General features: G+C 43.7%; 1 protein-coding gene across 1 annotated transcript in view; it reads left to right on the forward strand.

Moving 5' to 3' along the window:
• The first annotated feature begins 948 nt into the window (after positions 1-948).
• GLP2R (glucagon like peptide 2 receptor) overlaps positions 949-20348 on the forward strand; it is a 39075-nt gene continuing 19675 nt past the window's right edge. Inside the window, exons 1-3 of the mRNA XM_084838285.1 lie at positions 949-1471; positions 14106-14196; positions 19384-19488. Coding sequence (XP_084694411.1) covers positions 1403-1471; positions 14106-14196; positions 19384-19488 — 265 coding nt within the window. The 5' untranslated portion in view covers positions 949-1402. The remainder of the gene's footprint in view (positions 1472-14105; positions 14197-19383; positions 19489-20348) is intronic.

Genomic DNA, 20348 nt, shown 5'->3' on the forward strand with positions numbered 1-20348 from the left:
GCACTGGGAAAGCATAGTAGCGAGTGCAGATTCTATCACAATTCAGCTCTGCATCTGTGAGCAATTAGTGTATGACAGACACCCACCATCCAGTGCCGACTGCATCAGTTCATTGTACTTTGAGGCACAGTCAATCTATGTCAAACTGAACTGCAGATTTTTGCTTGTGCTAAAAGACTTTATGCCAGCTTTCCCCAGCCTGGTCCCCTCCAGGTAGTTTGGAATGCATCTCCCAGAATTTCTTGTCGTTAGCCATGCTGGCCTGGACTGATGGGAACTGAAGTCCAAAAGACTTGGAGGGCATCAAGTTGGGGAACATTGCCCTAAGTCTTCTTGTTGAGAGGCTTTCCACACAAGGAGAACCAGTTGCAGCACTGTAATCAGAATGTATTTTCCACATTATGAACCCAGATCCTTTCCTTTGTCGCTGCTTTCCAGGATTTATTGTTTATATATTGCACAGCTATCAAACCCCCCTTGTTTCCATTTAGCATACATCATCATGTCTTGCTGCTGCATTAAGTTCTTTGAACCAGGATGTTTAATCTCCTTCAAAACTGTTGAGACAAGCCAACTGTAAATAATCAGATGTTGCCAGGGCATAGAAAAACCTTCCCATTTCACTGCTCTGGTCACTCACCTTCAAGAAAGTTAGCAAGTCAACAGGATTTATTCTTATATTCTTCTCATTCAGCCCCAAGGGGGATGCAGAAAGCAGGAGGGCTTAATTTCCTCTTACTCTCTATCGCCGACATATTTCAAGCTCTCTGGCCAGTCACCTCGGGGGTGGGGGGGTAGACAGAGCTAAAGAATATTGCTGAGCTGCCTGCACATGGCAGCTGTCCAAGAAGTGGCCTCAGTCTGTCCGATTCCTGCAAAAACAGGTTTTCCATGCTCATATCTGCTTCAGTTTCTACCTTTTTAGCAACTGTCTTGCAGATAAAAGTTTCCCAGTGACACAAGTCCCTTCCAAAACAGTGGACACTATGAAGTGCCACAATGAGAACGAACTCCAATCCTGAGTGCTTCATGATGCTTTTCTTACTCCTCATTGGCTAAGAGGATCAGCAACAAAAAGCAGATGTGCTTGTAAAGTTTACTGTAAATTCTCTCTGCCTTTTTTTCTTTTTTTCTTTCAACAGAGAAGGAGCAAAAGGAAACCCAAGTCTAAGAATTCTGCAGGTTGGAGCCAATTCATGATCTGTCATTCTTGCTGAGATCCAGGAAATAATTCTAATTGGTAAAGAGTCCATGTTTGAAAGTGGAGATATTTTCACAGAGCAGAGCGGGTGTAGCCAGGGTTGCAGAAGGAGATCACAAGCAAACTGGGTTGTGAAGATCGGTGACTTACTTGAGTATACAGGTTTGCCACTCTGGATTACGCTGAGCACTCTTCTCCACCATGAAGCTGTGCTCTGGGGCATGTCCTAGACCAGTCCTTACAATCACTATGCTGCTTCTAATCAAACAGGTAAGAAAACTTATCATTAGTGATCCCTTTTAAAATATGAAAATGTTCCTTTGGACTGACATTTCTGCATAGGCAAGTGGTGTGACCTGTTCACAAGTTGTGCTTGCTTGACTGTATGCTGTGCAACATGTAACTTGCTAGTTTTATACGACTTTGTGTGGCAGGTTGTCTCTGACTCTGGAGCTTTTACAAGTTGACTATGACTATTGCGTTTCCTTTTCGGTTGTACTTGTAGAGACAATATGATTCAGATTGTCTGTATAGGGGGTCAACTAGAAGGAGCATGGCTTTTCTTATGTTCTTATTTTAGCACTTGTCTACATTTTAAATGTTACTCATCTGCAAGTATCAGATAACTATAATTTGCTCATTTCACTTTTGCTACACCACATACGTACATATTTAGACTACTCTACTTGACATACAAGGCTTCAAAGCTGATACATTAGAAAAGGCATGTACGCAAACATACAAATAGTTTTGCTTTTGTGTTTACCACTAAAACCTTCATAGGAGACCTAGGAGCCTGTTAAAACCTTATTGTGTTTTCAAAGCATCAGCAGATTCATGCAGAACATTTAACTATCATCTTAACCAGACTACTATCCTTCCTGTAGATGTACATTCTCAGATTCATGCTTCTGTGTAAGCTGCAAACCTTAAACCACCTTCCTGGTAGTTGTCTTATTCAGATCACAACTTGTGTCCCCAATTTGCAAACTTTGCAGAGTTGTTCTTCATGCTGAGTATAAGTGAATTCATCCACAGGTTGACTTGGAAGGCCTGTTTCAATCAGACCTGTGCCTTAGTGTGCCTGGTGATGTTATAAAACATCTTTCATACGACTTTAGGTTCAGTCAAGGTGTTTAAGATGATTTTTTTTAAAGAAAGTTACTTATCTGAAGAAAATTGTTATAGTCAATAAACATTCCCATGTCAGATTGTCCTACTGTTAACTAGATGTCAGTTGATTAAAAGCAAGGCAGTCAAATGACTGACATATGGCCCAATTCCATGAATTACTGTTCTGGCAAATGAGTATTAACGTGCTGTGTAAAGGCTGTTGTGTCAATCCCACATGACCTATAGAGTCGCCCTGGTGTCACAAGTTAATCCAAGATGTTCTGGTACAGCTGTATGTGTACAGACACATTGCTACACAAGCAAGATCCATTATCACCAGATATCAGTCGTGTTTTATTATTATAGTCTGTGCTATTCCGTTGTGCCACTCTAGCCCATTCTTCCATTGTTCCTATTCCTGTTGTGACATGGAGAACACAAAAAGCATTATACTACAACTGATTTATTATAAGGCCAGGGAGGCTTGAGCCTGTAACTTTGAGCAATCTGCTCAGTCTGAGACCAATGATGGTGAGTTGATTTTAAAGAGAGATCTTCATACGGATATAGTGCTAGCCAATGGTGAACAACAGATGGTTCTTTAATGGCTCATCATGCTAACCTAAAAACCTGAAGTGAGTGCATCTGAAGCCACAGCTACCTTCAAGATGCAGACTGAAAATTACACTTGGTACAGCTTGAATCTGGCCAGGAAAAGAGAAAAGTAGTCTTGAACTTTTGAGGGGGCTAAAGGAGCAGTCTGCAATGGGGAACTGCTGGTGCTTGGGTGGGTGGGTGAGGTGGATCACACAGCTTCTTTGGGAATAAGAGTGTCTGTTCAGATGCATACTTGATTCCCACCTGCTCAACTTGTACATTTACAAATAAACAGATGTTACTCAAAAACAACAACCCACCACATACTCAAGTTTCTAGTACTCTGTTCTCCCAAGGAAATTAAACCTATTAAACTGCTCTCAAATGTCTCACTGCTCACAGAAATAGGGAGCACAAAATGGAATAAAGTTGTTGCACAGTACAGAACAGACTGATTATTTATTATTTGTATTTGTGAGATGCCTATCAAATAAATTTCGTAGGTGTCATACAATCATTTGTGTGTGTTTTTTTTAAAAAAAACCAGAACAATAATGCAATAAAATCTAATATAGGTATCAAAGAAATCAACAAACATCCATATAAAAATAGCAGAAAAACAAAACAATGCAAAGCCAGTACAATAAAAAGCAACATAATAAAATGCAATACAAATGAAGAGCTAAAACTACTTAATGCAGGAGTGAAAACCACCAAAATGTTACAGGGACCAAAACAGAGGCTTTAAAGCCCTGGGAGAACAAAGAAGTTGGCACCAAAAAGAATATATTGGTGCCAGGCAAACTCCCTGGGGCGAGCATTCCATGACTGGCCCCGTTTCTGGCCATTCTCTAAATTTCAGAAAAAGTGAGCATATGGGGGGTGGGTGGGGGGTGGCTTCTGAAGATGATCTTAGAGCATGGTAGGCATATAGGGGAAAAAGTATTCAATCTGGCAATGAGGTCCCAAGCGATGAAGAGCTTTATAGATCAAAACCAGAAAATGAACTGGAAGCCAGTGCAAGTGAGAGAAGACTGGTACGTTCAAATCACCTGGTCCCAGTTAAAACTCTTGCTGCCATATTTTGTACCAGATGTAGTTTCCAGACTGTCTTCAATGGCAGCCCCAGGCCCCAAGCTGCAAACGTGATCCTTCAGGGAGAGTCCTTGGTCCTTTCCAAAAAAGGTTGAATCTCACTCACCCAGACCATGGAACCAACTACCAGCAGTACCTCTGTCTTATATGGATTGAGCCTCAGTTTGTTAGCCCTCATCCAGTCCATTACCACAGCCAGGCACCGATCTAGCACACCCACAGCCTCACCTGGATCTGAAGAGAAGGAGAAATAGAGTTGTGTGTCATCAGCAATCTAATGGCAACACACTCCGAACTCCTGAATGACCCCAGCAGTTTATTCTGTATTCCTCAGACCAAACAGGGCTTTGTCAGGAGCATCAACCATACCAGTCAGAACACCTCCCAGAGCCCTATCTATTACACTTGGGGAGCAGAACATCCTAACAGCTCCCCAGCCTTTGCTGAGGGAGCTTCCAGTATAAGACTAAATCTCAACAGGAAGTGGTCTGACCATGACAACAGGCAAGTTGTAAAATCCCCACCTTCAGACCAACATACCCTTGCCCAGTACAGCAAACCACATTTAATGTGTGTCCTGCTACGTATGTTGGGCCAATGACATGTTGGGACAGCCCCATCATTGTCATGGCAGCCATGAAGTCCTGAGCTATTCAGGATCTGGACAGTACATCAGCAGAATTCCAACACAAGGTACAAGGTACAGTCCAGATTGGAACTAAACTGAACAGGAACCCTGGAAAAAGATGTCATTTCTACAGGCCACAGCAAAGTCCCCCCCTCCGACCCTGGAGCTTACACCCGGGGGGATGCAGCTGGGAGAGGTTAACCCTGCCTCAACTCATGCCCCCCTCCCCGCACCGGGTCTTGGTTACACACACCAAGTTGGCCTCCTCATCCACAATCAAATCATGGATGAGGGAGATTTTATTATGCACCAGCCTGGCATTTATAGCTTTTCTACATGAGGCTGTTAATCGTTGTATCTACTTTTGGTTTTGTCGCAGAATTAAGATCTGAGCTCTACACATAGAGCTTTTCCTTTCCTGTTTGTCTGCTACATAACCTCCAGGGGGAACACTGAACACTGCTGTCATCCATGGCCATCAGGAGCCCATGCATGTTTATTCGGAAGTTGTCCCACTGATTTCAGGGACATACTCCCATTTAAATGTGTATAGGACTGCAGTGTGATGATCCAGTCCTAAGCACACTTACTTACTTGGAAGTAAGTCCAAATCAATGAGATTTACTTTCAGGCGGAGGTGTTCAGGATCGGGCTGCGAGTTGGAAAGCAAAGTCCACAAGGGCTGTGAGTAAGGTGTGTGAGGTGGGCAGTTCGCAGAAGGACTGGGAAAAATGCGTGTGGGCGGAATCAGGATCCTACTTGCTTCCCCCCGCCTCCAACCTCCACATATTGGTTGGAGCATCTGTAGAGAGGGCTACATGCATGCACCCCAGCAGGGATAGGCTCTGAGAGCGTGGCCTGTACCATGCCAAAAAGGTGGGTATAGATTGCATGTTCAGAAGCTACATACATTGTGGTGTACCCAGTGATGCAAGGGAGCCAGGGCTTGTGGGGATGCAGCCCTGGCAGGGTCTCTAATTGTCAGGGACTCTGTCATCATCGGATCCCCCCCCCCTGTGCCCCTCAGAATTCTTTGTTCCCTCTGGGCTTAGCCACAGTCCTCACAGAAGCTGGTGGGGGATGCAGTTTCGCAGCAACAATACATAGTTTTGAGCTATCCCTGTTGCAATTTGAAGTATTTTGGGGTGGCTTGGTTTTGAATGGGCAATTAAGACCCATGCGGCTTTACAAAATACCTGCTCCTGGTGGACAGGAAACTGCTGGAACTGGTTTGTTGATATGGATCACAGCATTTGTGGATTCTCCTTGGGGATGTGGCTTTGGGGACCGTCACGATGAGTGCCTGCACTTCAGAACTGACCTCTGCACCACTGGGTGTACCCACATAGGTTTCTGTGCAGAAGTTACAATCACAGTGTGGTGGCTGGGCACGGCACAATCCTGATCTCCCACTCTCCATGTACACACCCTACTTTGACCATTCCACACAGGGCTAATGACTCTCCTTCGGTTTTAGCTGGGAGCTATCAGTGCAAATGAAATAAAGCTGTAGACGCCGAAGCAAATTCTGAGAAAAGCTTCTCTTTTTTTCCTTTCTAAAAAGCAAATACATTCCCCAAGGCAATAACACCTTCATATCAGCTGTGAATTTATTTTACATGCACGCAGGAAGACTTCTATGCTGAAGGGGACTAATGTGGATAAAGTTCACAGATCTCAGCAATGATCTTGGAATGACCCGCTCCAGTGGACGTGCTCAGGATCACTTTCATATTTGGGTGTGTAGAACAAGACCCTGGGAAACACCAACAAGGCTCCCACTGCCTTCTTTGCAGCCTCATCCCCATCATTTCATGAATCTAGGAACATAGGAAGCTGCCTTATACTGAATTAGATCATTGCTCCATCTAGCCCAGTCCACACTGATGGGTGGTTGATCTCCAGGCAGGAGCTTTTTCAGGCAGGATGGGGGTTAAATGCCAGGAAGTGCAAATAGCCCCCGGGTATGGCTGTTCTGCCTTACAGCAAGACTAGCCCAAGCATACATCCATTGCAAGAGACAAAACACCACTACTCAGGATCAAGCTAGCAATACTCTATTTCTAATAATGACACCAGCATCATTTATTTCGTCACCAGGAAAGACTCCTTGAATATTCTGAATTCCAACATGAACTCATTCCTACCCTTTGCTTTCACTAAGCACTTTGCCTAAAGACGTTGCAGTAAAGCAAACAGGCGTTGAGGGAGTCTCAAATGCCTGATGGAGAGAGCACAAGCATACAAAGACAGCAGCTGGTAGGCAGCAGCATGAATTGCCAGACTGCTAGTTGGATTCTTGTGAAGCTTTTCCCACATTCTAAAGGGGGACAGTGCACGACTACTCAGGATCAGGCTAGAATCACTCTAGTTCTAATAACAACACCAGCACCATTTATTTGGTCACCTGGAAAGAGGTTCAACACCCCTGGAGAAAGGGGATGTCGAATACAAAAGAGGAAAGTCTGAGTAACCGTTCTGTATCATTATCTTATTCAATTATTGCCTATTATTCTTTTAAAAGGACTTGAAGGTGCCCCCCCCCCGCCAATGTGCTTGTTCCCCGTTCTTATGGTACGTCTTTGTTTAACACAGAAACACTCAACTTGAATGTGGCATAAGGTTCCAGATTATAACCCTTTTACTTTTAAATTTGCTGCTGGATTGGGCGATGAGGCAGACGCAGCTTCCCCAGCCCCCAGCCCCACACCGCCATCTTGCTGTCCAACCCCCTGCCCTGCCCTGGTGGGTGGCACACATGGACAAGAGAGGGAAACAGATAACAAAACTGGGGGGGGGGGATTGAGTGGGGAAATTCAGCAACCTATGTAAAGGTAAAGGGGGCCATATCAGGGTACAACTTGACAACGGTAGCTCATTTCTCTGTGTCCAAAATAAATACATGAATAAGTAGGGTAACCGTGTTTGAACAGGGAGACTTTTCCCACAAGGGAAAAGCAGCTGGGAAAAGAGCCATTTTTAGTTGAAGAACCACCAGAGGGCACAGGATTAACAAGTAAACCGCCTCCCCCTCCCCTGGGATTTCTGTTGCAAATTGGAGCCTCCACAGCTACATTTTGAAAAAAAGAAAATGAAAAATAGTATGGGGGGGGGGGGAACTACACGCAACTGATGAAGGTCACACATACCTTGGCACTAAGCGGGTGCAAACAGAATTAGGCCCATGAGGGGAAGAAACCCGCACCCATAGGCTTTGCCCTTTAAAGGCCCCCATTTTAGGCTGTTTGCCCCCTGTTTATTTTAAAGCCAAGTTGTGTCTGCTAAGTTCAGTGAGCCTTTTTTAAACAACTGCGTCATCTCAGTTCCTTGCCTCTTGAGACAAAGTTCATTGACCAACAAGTGTCCTCACATCGCTTACATTTGGGGAAGGGGGAAGTGGAGAAGGGGAAAGAGTAGGGGAAAAAACCCATTTGGTTCCTGTCCCTAAAGAAGAATTCCATTCTCATGGCTCTTGTAAATAGACTTGAGCGATCATCAAGTGACTCTTTGCATTCTCAGCGCTGGAATCATTAATTGACCCGCCGTGTTGTTGTTGGGTATTTCCTGACAGACCAGTATTAAAGATTTATACGTTGCCAAAATTGGTGCAAGAGAGGAAGGGATGATGACCTCCTTCAAATCTTGAGGTGCCGGGGCGTCTGCCTGCTTCTTCTGCCTCAGATGGGTGGCAGAGGAATTAAAATGAAACAGCTGTGGCAGTCATGGCAAAAGTATACAGAGGCCCCTAGAGATGGACAGCTTTGATTCAGGGAGTCCCATAGAAGGCAGAGAAGAATTGGAAAGAGCCTGCAATCTTTGGATAGGAATGAATGAGAAGAGAAGGAAAGCTGTTGAGAGGAGGTCCGGTCCAGGAGAGGAGGTCCGCTCCTGGTGCCTGAAGCAGATAATCTAAAGGGAGGGGTTGCGTGTATATGTGCATGCGCATGCATGCACACACGCACACACGCACGCACGCACGCACACGCACTAATGAACACATGATACAATCTACTGGGCAGTTCTAGAAATGAACAGGAGCATGATAATAATACCACTCTTGCACAGCCTCCATTCATGTTAATGAAGCTTGTTCCGCAGAACCATCCAGCCTCATTGATCAGACCTGGGTGCTTCCAGTCAGAGGGCTCTTAGCTCTCCCAGTCAGAAGTCTTTGTGCCGTTATTCCGTTCCCCCCCCCCCCGATTTCCCGAGGTTAGAAAAAAGACAGAAGAAATTGCAGGAGAACACAGGAGGGTAAAAAGAGGATGACAATGACATCTGGACCCCCCATAAAATTCCATGAACAAGGCAGTGTGATCGCATGATAAACATTTCATCTGGAAGCACCCTCTGCCCCTTTGTCACTACACCACCTTGAAGGGTCACCCAAATCCCCCAACTTTGCTGGTCGCCGCTCCTTGCCTCAGAGGTACAGCAATTTCTTGGCGTGGAGGTTTGTGTGACCAGCCCTCCAGTGCCAAGTCAGCGTTCACTTAAGGGGAATATCCACCAGTGGTCATCGCAGAGCTTTCCCTCAGTCCTTGAAGCATTTGCTATAGGTTTGGCTGCACACAGATGCACAAGTACAAGAAGGGAACCTCCGATCGCGGTGGCTTCCGAGTATCCAGTGCTCTGGCGGACTGCTGCCAGCAGGGCAGGAGGAGTGATGGAAGTGATTTTCGTATCTCTGCCCTTTACAAAATGTTCTTCTAGATGGGCCTTTGAGCCTATCTAGAGAAGGCACACTGCTGGAGGCTGGGGCAGGGCAGGGCAGGCCATAAGATTTCTCATATCCTGGCCTCTCCTCTCCCCTTCCCACCCAAACACCCTCTTTTCTGTCCCTCTGAGGCTGTGCTTGTGACCTTGGGAAGCAGCCTCAGCAGCTGTGAGGGGGTGTGGGAGGGGGATCTGAACTTAGAGTCCCCTCCCTGAAGTCATAGCACTGACTATAGCCTCAGGAGGAGGACCCCAAACAATCCTATGTTCCCTGGTACGCTCTCCCAGGGACCGCAGGATTGCTCTCTCCATATGTTAAAAATAACAAAAACACTACCAACAAGCGGGCCACCCTCTTGGTTAGTAAACCTAGGTAGGTGAGGTATTTTCCCTCCATCCTAGAGGCAGAAGAATGAGTTTCCACCAAATAAAGGGCAGGGAATAAGCAAGCTGAAGACAGTTGACCAAATAGGTTATAAGTTCACAATGCGAAACTCAGGGAATACTTGGGTGGAAAATGGGGGAAGATAACTCTATTCATATTCTGTGTTTCTCTTGAAGAATTTAGCAGCCAGCCCAGAAACAGAGTTTCTGTCTCACTGAAGCGAAGGCAGGCATTTGTTAAGTGTTTCCCTGCCAGGACATGGATATCTGCCAAGTTGCTAACAACTTAAGACATCACATATGTGGGAAGGGCATTAATTCAGCTAAGTGACAAATGACTTTTACCCTGGAACGTTTTTCGGCATGGGCAGTCACTTTAAAGAAAACTCACAAGCTTGGATTCTGTTCAAAAAACACTGAGCTGACAATTTGGGCAATTGTCAAAAAGAAACTAACCTTCCATTTTTGGTTAGGATAGTAGTGAAAGTTCTCTGGATACTTCCAGTTCCTATATTGATATTGTGAAGTAATTTAATTACAATGACATATGCAATCAACATGGGCAGCGCAATCCAGAACCCGATAAGCCAAAGCCATAGAATTTAAGGCCTGACTTAGTTCAACAGAAATAGTGGCAGGTCTGCCATATAAACATGAATGATTTAACAATCAATGCTAATCTCCATAGGAGCTGTGGGCACTGTGGTTTTTTCTTCTTCTTTTTATGGACCGCTGGGGCTGCTTCATACTTATCATGTTTTCTCCATAGGTGTACATAAACATAGGGGGGAAATGACATTTGTGAAGCAGCCTTACCTTTGTAATAGGAAGTGGTAATTCTCTGAGGGGCATATGGTTCTTTACCAAACAAGTCTCAGCTTCACTCAGCTACAATCCACAATTATTATTTTTTTAAAAGGAAAGCCATGACAGTTAAATCAGTTTAAAAACTAAATTACATTAGAGTACAGACTTCTCCTCAATCATCTTCAACTAAAATACTTTTCCTTAACAGGGTTGCAACTCAGACAGTAGCCTGTAAGCCAATTAATGACAATGAGTCATATTTCATTGTATAAAACTAGAGGTTATAACAGTGTGATAAACAGAACATTAATGGAGAATTTTAACCCAAAACATCACTCATCTACTCTGCAGGACTGTTACAGCCACAAGACACAGGTTATATAGATTATAAATGACCAATTTCCATTCTTTTTATTAAGTGGCCCTACTACCATCAACATTTGCATCATGTCCTGATTTATCTGTCTTTTGTAGCAAGTGCAAGTGGTTGAAAGAAGTATGGCCGTTCAAGTCATTCCATCTGATTTCCTTTTCATATGGAAGAAGAAGGCCCTAAATCCGGATAGCTTCCAACAATTTATAAGCATGACTACTTCTCAAACTTAAATCAGTTTAAAATTGTATTTAACAGCATTAGGGAAATCTAGAAACTGCAATTTGTCAGAATCGCTTTACTAAAAATCCCCAGACTCCTCCCATAAGTCCCAGGTTCCTTAAAGGAAAGCCCTGACTTAAACTGGTTTACATTGCTGGTATAGAATGTATGCCTTAATGAGGCTGTGTTCACCTTGTCACAATTCCACATTTCCTGATTTTGTCATGTCCAGCAGAGATGAAAGCTGAGAAATTTGTACTGTCTTAATATACAACAGCCTTTCCCAACCTCCAGACCTCCAGCCCCCTCCATACTGCAATCCCAGCACTTCTGACCATTGGCCATGCTGACTGGAGCTGATGGGAGTTGAAGTCCAAAACACCTGGACTTCAGGAAAGCTTCTATACATCATCTAGCATCCTACCCAGTGAGGCTGTATAATTTGATTGGTCTTATTTCCTGATGCTTTGTCCATAACATGACCAACATGAAGACCTATCCACAATAACATGCTAGCCGATGAGCTGGTGACTCCCAGCCAATCATTTTGCAATTGCCATGCCTTTTATTTGGCTGAGAACAATTGGCTGCATGAGTTACAACACAACCCTATGCATGTTTTCTCAGATGTGAGTCCCACTGAACACAATGGGGTTTAATCGCTAGTAAGTGCGCTTAGGGTTGTCCTCTTAATCAGCAGGGCCCATATTTGTAATTCTTTGATTTGCGGTTCCAGGAAGGCTGACAACCTGAATTTGAGATTACTGTGAGTTCTGGAAGATAAATATAGTAAGTGGCATGCCACAGAAAGAAACAGATGTTGAGAAAGAGGAATGTCTCTGTCTGAGAATATTTTACCTGGCAAGGATGCTGGAGCTGCTTGTGGAGAAGAGTTCCTATTATATATCTGCCACTTCACTAGACAGTAAAGCCTCAGCCAGAAGATAAAACATGTCAGCAGCACACCAGAACTGTTTTGATCAGAAACAGAAGATGTCAAGGGCACAAACGAAAAGATTTGGTCCAAAGACGATGTCAATGGTCAGTTTAGCTCCATGCTGAAAAATGGAAGGGGAAAGAAAGACAGGATGCAGAAGGTCAAACACTGAGATGACAGAAATGGGAGGAGGATAATGAGAGGAAAGGGAGAGTGGGACTAAGAAAACAGAAGTGTGTGTGTGTGTGTGCGGGGGGGGGACAAATTGGAGGAAAAGCAAATGAAAGAATAGAAAAAGAAAAAGGAGAATGCAATATCTTCTATCATTTGCCAGCAGTGCCCTACTACATTCTACGTAGAATAAATAGGACAGTCTCTATGCAAAAGAATAAATAGACACAAATCTGATATCAGAAATAGAAATATATATTTTAAAAAAACCACTGGGGGAACACGTCAACCTCACCGGGCACTCTGTCACTGACCTTAAAGTGGCCATTCTTGAACAAAGGAACATCAAAGACAGATTTCAATGGGAAACAACTGAGCTACAATTTATCAAGAGGTTCAACTCTATCTCATGTGGCCTGAATACAGGCAAAGTTTTTAATCATACTACATGTGTTAATCAGTTCACCAATGCTAGGATGTCTGTGTTACCACCCAACAACTCTTTTGTGAATAGCCTGTGTAAATAAAGTAATTATCACTGCCCATATTTTCTGAAACTGCATTTCAGTTTCCTCTGACCTCACTGTTTACACACCCTCCACAACCATTTGTGTGTATATACACTTGGAACTCAGGACAGCACTTCAGGCATCTGATGAAGCAGGCTGTTATCTATGGCTACATAATAAATGTGTTAGTTTAAAGGTGCCACAGAACTCTTTGTCAGGGCCGACTCAAGACATTTTACTGCCAGAGACAGACAAGATGGCACCTCCTCTCATTCCATGTATAGAAGCTCACCAGACTGGCAGCTGACTCCTACTTTGACCCTGGTGAGTATCTTCCACTGCACCTGTGGGCAGCAGGCTTGCTTAGGGGTACAGCGCAGGCCATGTGGCACACACAGCTCTGTCCTCCAACATCTCACTACCAGCCTTTGGCCCTCAGGACCTGCCACCTGAGGCAGCCACCTCACTCTTTCGAATGGAAGAGCTGACCCTACTCTTTGTTGTTCATGGAAGATGTCAATCAATGGCTACATGTCTTGAGGGCCATATGTAACCTCTAGCATGCCTCTGAATTTCCAGTTGCTGGGAAACAACAGTGGGAGGGGGCTATTGCTCTCATGTCCCACTTGTGGGCTTCCCATAGTCATCTGGCTGCTAGGATGCAGGACTATAGGCCTTTGGTCTGGTCCAGCAGGGCTCCTCTTCTGTTCATACCACACAGAAGCCATGCTCACTCTGGAGGGGTGTGCAAGTCCCCTGAAGGAAAGGTGGGATAAAATGACATTGCTGGGAGATAACAGTCAATAAGAGGAGGGTATGAAAGTTCCAGTAAGAGTTTGCACCCTGTAGTCTGCCTGGCCAGTGCTACTGACAATGTGTCATCTAAAATAAGAAAGGAGGGGAGAGACAGTTATGTCTGAATTTATGCAAATACTGCAGACAGACACCCTCTCATTTAAGTTGAGCCTGTCCACTTTTAGCTGTCTCGGGCTGTCATAGTGTAACATTTCGTTTCATGTTTGATGTTAAAAGTCAGCCATTTCACTGAGCTGCCATAGTGCTTAATGGGATACACTGAGGTGTCAAAAATGCCCTAACTGGTAATTAACATGTCCTATTTAGCTCATTGAGAGGAAAATGCTGGGGGGAAAACATCTTTTCACAACAGCAGTGCTTGGTGGGGGAACCGAGGGTTGTGCCTGAGAGGTTTCGGGGTACTCAAAACTAAATTAGAGAGGGCTTTGCCAGGATTCTGATACAGAATGCTGATCTTGTTCTCTTAACACACCTGTTTGGAAGCACACAACTTCCATACTCAAATGGATAATATACAATATTGTCTTTACCTGCAGGTCAAAGGAACTTTTGAGGAAACACACACTAACTGGGTTAGCTATAAAGACGCATGTCTGAAAAGGCTGAAGGAGTCTACAATCAATACAGGTAAGAAAGCAAATAGTCTTCAAATGCACCATCGACTATGTGCAAACAAGAATTTAGTTAGGTTGTAACAGCTTTTGCAGATGCTCAGCTATGGAGAGGCATGAGCTAGGTGGCAGAGAGCAGATGCTTTGCAGGCAGAAGGTACCAGTTCTAATTCTTGGTGTCTCTAGGCTAAAAAAGTGCTGTGCCAAAAACTTCTTCCACATTTTTTCCCCCATTCTCATTCCATTTGATAGAAGAGAAATTGCTTTCAAGAAGAAATTCAATACTGAAGAAATTTCGGAGAAATCTCAAGGGTTGGATTTGGGTTTCTTGGGCTTACCTTACTTAGGAGGTGGCTGAGGAATGAGCACAAGTGTCCTGTTCTTCATTGTACAATCTCCTCTCTGGCAGCCTGTAGCCTCCACAGCTCCCTACACTTCAATTGAAGCCCAGAGGAAGGCATCATGAGCTAATTCCTCCCTTAGGACTTTTTCAGATGAGGACATGCAGGCAGCCTGGGAGGCTAGCTGTGATTAGGTAAGCTCAAAAACACCACCAAAAGAAATTCAGCATAAATTATAGACTGCCCTGAGAATGAGGCAGTAGAATGGAAGCCCCTTTCATGGGGGAAGAAAACTTTCTGGAATTTGGAGGACAGATTTTGGCAAAGCACTAACTCCACCTCATCCCTGGTAGCTTGGCACAAATCCCTCCCACCTCACACCTGCATTGTGGTAGATGCAAATGGGGGCCAGACTGCCAACACAGTTGATGCTGTTGCAGCACGAACAATCCTAAAACCCTTTACCAAAAATGAAAGGAGCTGTGCTACAAGCCCTGCCAATGGGGAGCCCTACCTGTGAGAAACTGTTGAGAATTTCTCTTTCCCCTGGAGATATTTGATGAAATTATCTCTCAAATTTCTCTGCCCACAAATAAAGTAGAGAATTTTGAGAGGCCATCTGCACACGGCTCTAGGCTAAAAGGTCCTAGATCATGGGGGTGGGGAACCTCTTTTAACCCGAAGCCCAAGTTCTATTTCAGAGAAGCTCTTGGGGGCTACATTCCAGTGGTGGGTGAAGCCATAGGCAAAGGGGGTGGGCCAAAAATTCACACATGCCCCAAATCAGTATATTTTAGCTTCAAGCTCTTACTGCCTGTAACTAACCTTTAGGGGAGGTATGTCAGCCTTTTATAATGGGGAGGGGCGATGCACTGAAACTGGCTCACCACAGAGATCACATTAATAACATTTAATGCATCCAGGAGACATACAGTTGATTCGAAAGTTCTCAAAACACTGGAGTCCAAGTTTCCAAGTTTGTGAACAACAGGCATGACCTGAATTCGAGCTATTTTCTGCATAGCGGAATCCACTTATGCCTCCGTGCAGCTCCCATAGACTTGAATGGCCTCAGGATTGGATTTGTTTTCTGTTTTATATTGTGCATTCATATACCCTACCATTCAGCCTTACACACACACACACACACACACACACACACCTCAGGGAGGGGGAGAGAGAGAGCTTATAATAAAAACAAGACTATTCAGTACAAAATTGCATAAACCTACAATAAAATCACAAAACTAATTCTGCAATATCAGCAACTTTTCTAGACCATAAATGCACCCGAGGGACTCTGCTGAAGTCAATGGCAAAGATCCCAATGATCTAGACAAACTCAGGGTTCCATCTATACCCAGCACAATAGTTTCAATGACATGGATGCAAATCTGGCATTGCCTTAAATAGATTCATTATTTCCGGCCAACCACTGATCTTATACAAGACTGCAGGAATTGTTCACAAAAGCGCCTACTTTGATTTTCACTAATGCCATCTATTTAAGCTTGGATATGTTCCAGTTAAACAATCTGAACAACCAAACTGTTAAAATGGGACTCCATTTCTTTGCATGGTTTCAGAGCAGAACTACAACTTAGATTAAACTTGCAGTGGACAGTACTGAAAACTGCAGCTACAGATGTAATTCCCTTCTCCCCCACCTTTATTATGCCTATTAAGCTGACCCCTGCTCTCATAATAGAGATGTTGTATGTTTATGTGCCAGCAGCAACCAATGATGATTAGGAAGAGTGGAAAAACACATAGTTCTGGGACATCAGGACATGGGTAAATAGTTCTAGATCCGCCTTCTCCAACCTGGTGCCCTCCAGCATGGCCAATGGTCAGGAACATAAGAAGAGCCATGCTGGATCATACCAAGAGTCCATCTAGTCCAGGAAGCTGTAGTTCTGGAGAGCACCAGGTTGGAGAAGGCTGTTACGGGCAGGAGGGAGAAGAGAAGTACACGTGCTGTTGCCTTTTTTGTAAGTGACTGCGCATTTAATGTAATATGTAATTCCAGCCTCAGACAATGGTCATACCAATCCATTAAACAAATCCTAGAACTCAGTAATCCAGCTTGAAAAATGGTATTCTTCTCTCAAACTATATCTACTGGTTCCGAAGTCATGCCTAAGAAATGCAGACTGATGCCATCACAGCAAAGGGTCCAAACAGCCACAAGCTAATCTTTGGGCAAGTTTATCTCTGCTAACTTTTGGAGTGCTTATATCACACATTTATCCCACACTTTAGGAAACATTTGCAAAATCCATTAACTCAGATCAGCTAATCTTTTGGGAGAGGTTCAGCAGCTCTTTATTCACAAGGTCAAGCTGTCTTTGTGATAGAGAAATGGCCATTATATCTGACAAATGACAGATCTACAGCTGTGCACTCTGCCATGCACTCCTGCACCCCACTTGCCTGCAAGTGAGCGTGATCTTAGTGCTGAAGAGGTGTGTCTGTGCTCTTGCAAGTGCAGTGTCAGTGCAGGGTTCTCCTCTCTTTCCCACTTTGGCTGAATCATTTTATGTGGGAGCGTGACAAATCCTGACAGTGTGACAAAGCAGACAGAACCTCAGGGTAGTTAACAAATGATGAACTGTGGCTTTTTTTGACATGTTTATTTCATAAGATTGGATGAGTTCCATTCTCTTAGCTCCATATCAACCCATCCGTGACCTCTGGTAATCTTAAGTGTTCCCAAAATCAGTAATAAGAATTAGAATTGACACACCATCCATTCTGTATTTCCACAAGCATCAAAGTGCTGCTCCCTTTCTTCTATGACACACAGACCCAGCCCTATTTTACTGTATTTGATAGTTACGACGACTTCCATCCTGCCCATCCAATGCATTTATATCACTCAGGATAGCTTACAACAGGTAAAAACAACAAAATCAAATGCCCACAAGAAAACAAAGATGGTTGGACTAGATGATCTCTGAGATCCCTTCCAACTTATGAGTTCATAAATACCATCAACCTATGTGACACTTCCCCCTACTACCACTTTCACTTTGCCCCATCCCCTGTGCTTCCTCTGCTCCTTTCTTGCAGCTAACTGTTTACTCCATCCCACTATCTTCAGGCATGCCCAGTCCCTGTGTCTCTTTCCACTTCTTCCTGCCAGCTGCGTACAATCCATCCCGTGCCTGAGCCTGTCTGAGTTTTTTCCCAAGACCCACTTTCACTGGAATCTCCTTTTATTCCACTTCATGCATCTTCTACTCTGTTTCTCAGGCCTCTTTGACTTCTCCATCCTCCAGGTTCCTGTTCTACTGCCCCTCCTTTCCTTTTTTTTTTTTTTCAGAACTCGACCTTGGGGCTGCCTGTCCACTGGTTTTCCTGCGTCCTGAGCCCTCTACATATTTAGTATCCTATCCCTCAGTCTCTCAGAGAGACATGTATTTATTTATGTTATATGCACTTAATAACATAAAGTTATTGTGACTAAACACAGAGTTTCCTCCCTCTGATTTAGGGGGAATCCCCCTTTCCCCCTCAGCCCCCCGCTCTACAGCCTACCCCATTCATCAGCGTCCCATGTCCCTTTGTGTAGCATTTTCGGGTGGGGTGGGGTGGAGAAGCTGCCATGGGGGTGGGGGTGGGAAACACCACTTCCGCCAGCTCTGTTGCACACCTCTAAACCTGAATCCAGGCCCAAACTTTGTTTGCCAGCCAACAGTATTGCCAAAGCTAGTGCAGCGTAATGTAATGTAGACTGGGAGCGTGAGCTGGAAAGTTTCCAATTCAAATATAATCTCAGACAAGAGCTTGCTAAGTGGTTTTAGGTAGCCACTATTCCCACAGCCACCATCCTTCATCTATAATATGGTGGGGGTAATAATACTTGCATACCTCGCATGGCAGCTTACCGAATTAGTTTATGATGATGTTGTTGTTGTTGTTGTTGTTGTTGTTGTTGTTGTTGAACCTTCATGGTTTATTTGATTTATTTTCTCTCACTCATCTTCATTCATTTCCTGTTGACACACAGCAAGACAGTGTGGGCAAGATGATAATCAGCCAGTCCATTCATTTGTTTGTTTGTTTTTAAAAAGCTACTGAGATATATTATGTGAATGTTGAATATTATCATTGTTCTGATGATTATTCATTCCTGAACTTTTCGACTAATCCTTTGGCCTCTTGGGAACTTCTTGATTTGTTTTCTGTCACTCAACTTAATTAATTTTCTGTTGGTTTGTGGCAAGACAACACGTGACATGGTCAAGACGATAATCAGCCAGTTTTGTGCTTGTTTTAGTTGCTTATTTCAGTCATTTGGTTTTGTTGGTTCCATCCCCCACCACCCATTCAGTCTGGTTGTCTAGTAAGTGTTGAGGAGAAGTTTGGTTATAAAGGTTTGGATTCCTTCCATTTAAGTGGGCATCTCAATCTAAATCACCCTCCATATCTGCTTGAAATGCTGGCAATTTGTAACATGGTACAGGGATAGTTGTTGAAAGCTTAAGCGTTGGCCAGTAAGCAGTAGCATGGTAAGTTGCATGATCAGTGCTCAAAGTGGGAGGGAAAAAAAGGAAGTGAGCTGGCTTCATTTCAAGTTAGGCCAGACTCAATTACATCTGTTGGAAAGAAGTGAGAAGATGGCATCCCACACCATTTTCAGCACTGCTTATGATCAGACGGTAAACTTTGTTACAGCTATTAATTTAATGTAAACACTATCAAATATACAGAGTTAGGTACTGCATATGTTAATTACAGTATGGCTTGGTTAGACACACTGCATTCCTTGGTGATCGACTGCATGTAACCTTTAGTTAACATTAAATATATATATATTGTCTCTCTCCCCCCTTTCCCCCCTTCTCTTTTTGTCTCAGGAATATATTGCAATGGGAGTTTTGATCACTTAGTTTGTTGGCCGCATTCACCTCCAGGAAACGTCTCAGTTCCTTGTCCATCTTATTTACCGTGGCAAGAAAATGGTAATGCAGTGGTTGGAAATAAATGTTAATAACAGAACTGTGATATACGAGAATATTTCACTTGCCTTCCAAAGCTCTGTGTTGACTGTCCCTATTCTGCAAAGGGGCTGATATCTGTGGTTCTTTTGCACTGATGGCATATTCTTGGAGAAATGTCTGAATCACATCTCCCCTGATGCTTTACTCAGAAACGGGATCCTGCCACACTGTGTATATAATTGTGGCCATTATATATGAGAAAAGTCATAACAGCAGTGGTGGTGAGGTCTATGCAACTATTTTGGGGGGCAATTCCATCCACAAAACTGAAAATCCAAGTACATACATGGGCTCACCAGTTACTCAGGCCTGGTCTATAGAGCTGATCACTCCATTTCTCAGTCAGATGGAAACAATCATCTAGAATTTGCCATTCTATTATTATATTGGCACAACTATGCCAATGCAAAACCCTACCTACCAAGTTGTGTCATCTGGGGTGCTTCCATATAAAAGGCTGCTAGCACTACTAAATCATTGTTTTGCAACTACAAGCTATACATGGGATTGCAACTTACTTTCCATAATATTGGAAGGAACTGTGCATTTTCTGTGTATACATACAGTCCCCAATATGATGTCTACACCAGTGCCCTTAGGGCTCTTCTGTCCTTTTAAAGAGGTGTAGTTTTGATGTAGATAGTGACTTATTGGGTAGCTGAACCTATCACAGCTGAGTACACATTCAGTATAGAAAACTGAGAGGGAAGGTGCTGTGTGCACAAAACATCAAAAAGATAAAAATCCAAAATGCCACTGAATATGGACTACAATAATAATTTATTTATTGTGCAGATCTCTAAAATACTTGTGGACCATAA

This window comes from Heloderma suspectum, chromosome 2 (assembly GCF_057233095.1).
Source record: "Heloderma suspectum isolate Gila_16-S chromosome 2, 16-S_ref, whole genome shotgun sequence".
Classification (NCBI taxonomy): Eukaryota; Metazoa; Chordata; class Lepidosauria; order Squamata; family Helodermatidae; genus Heloderma; species Heloderma suspectum.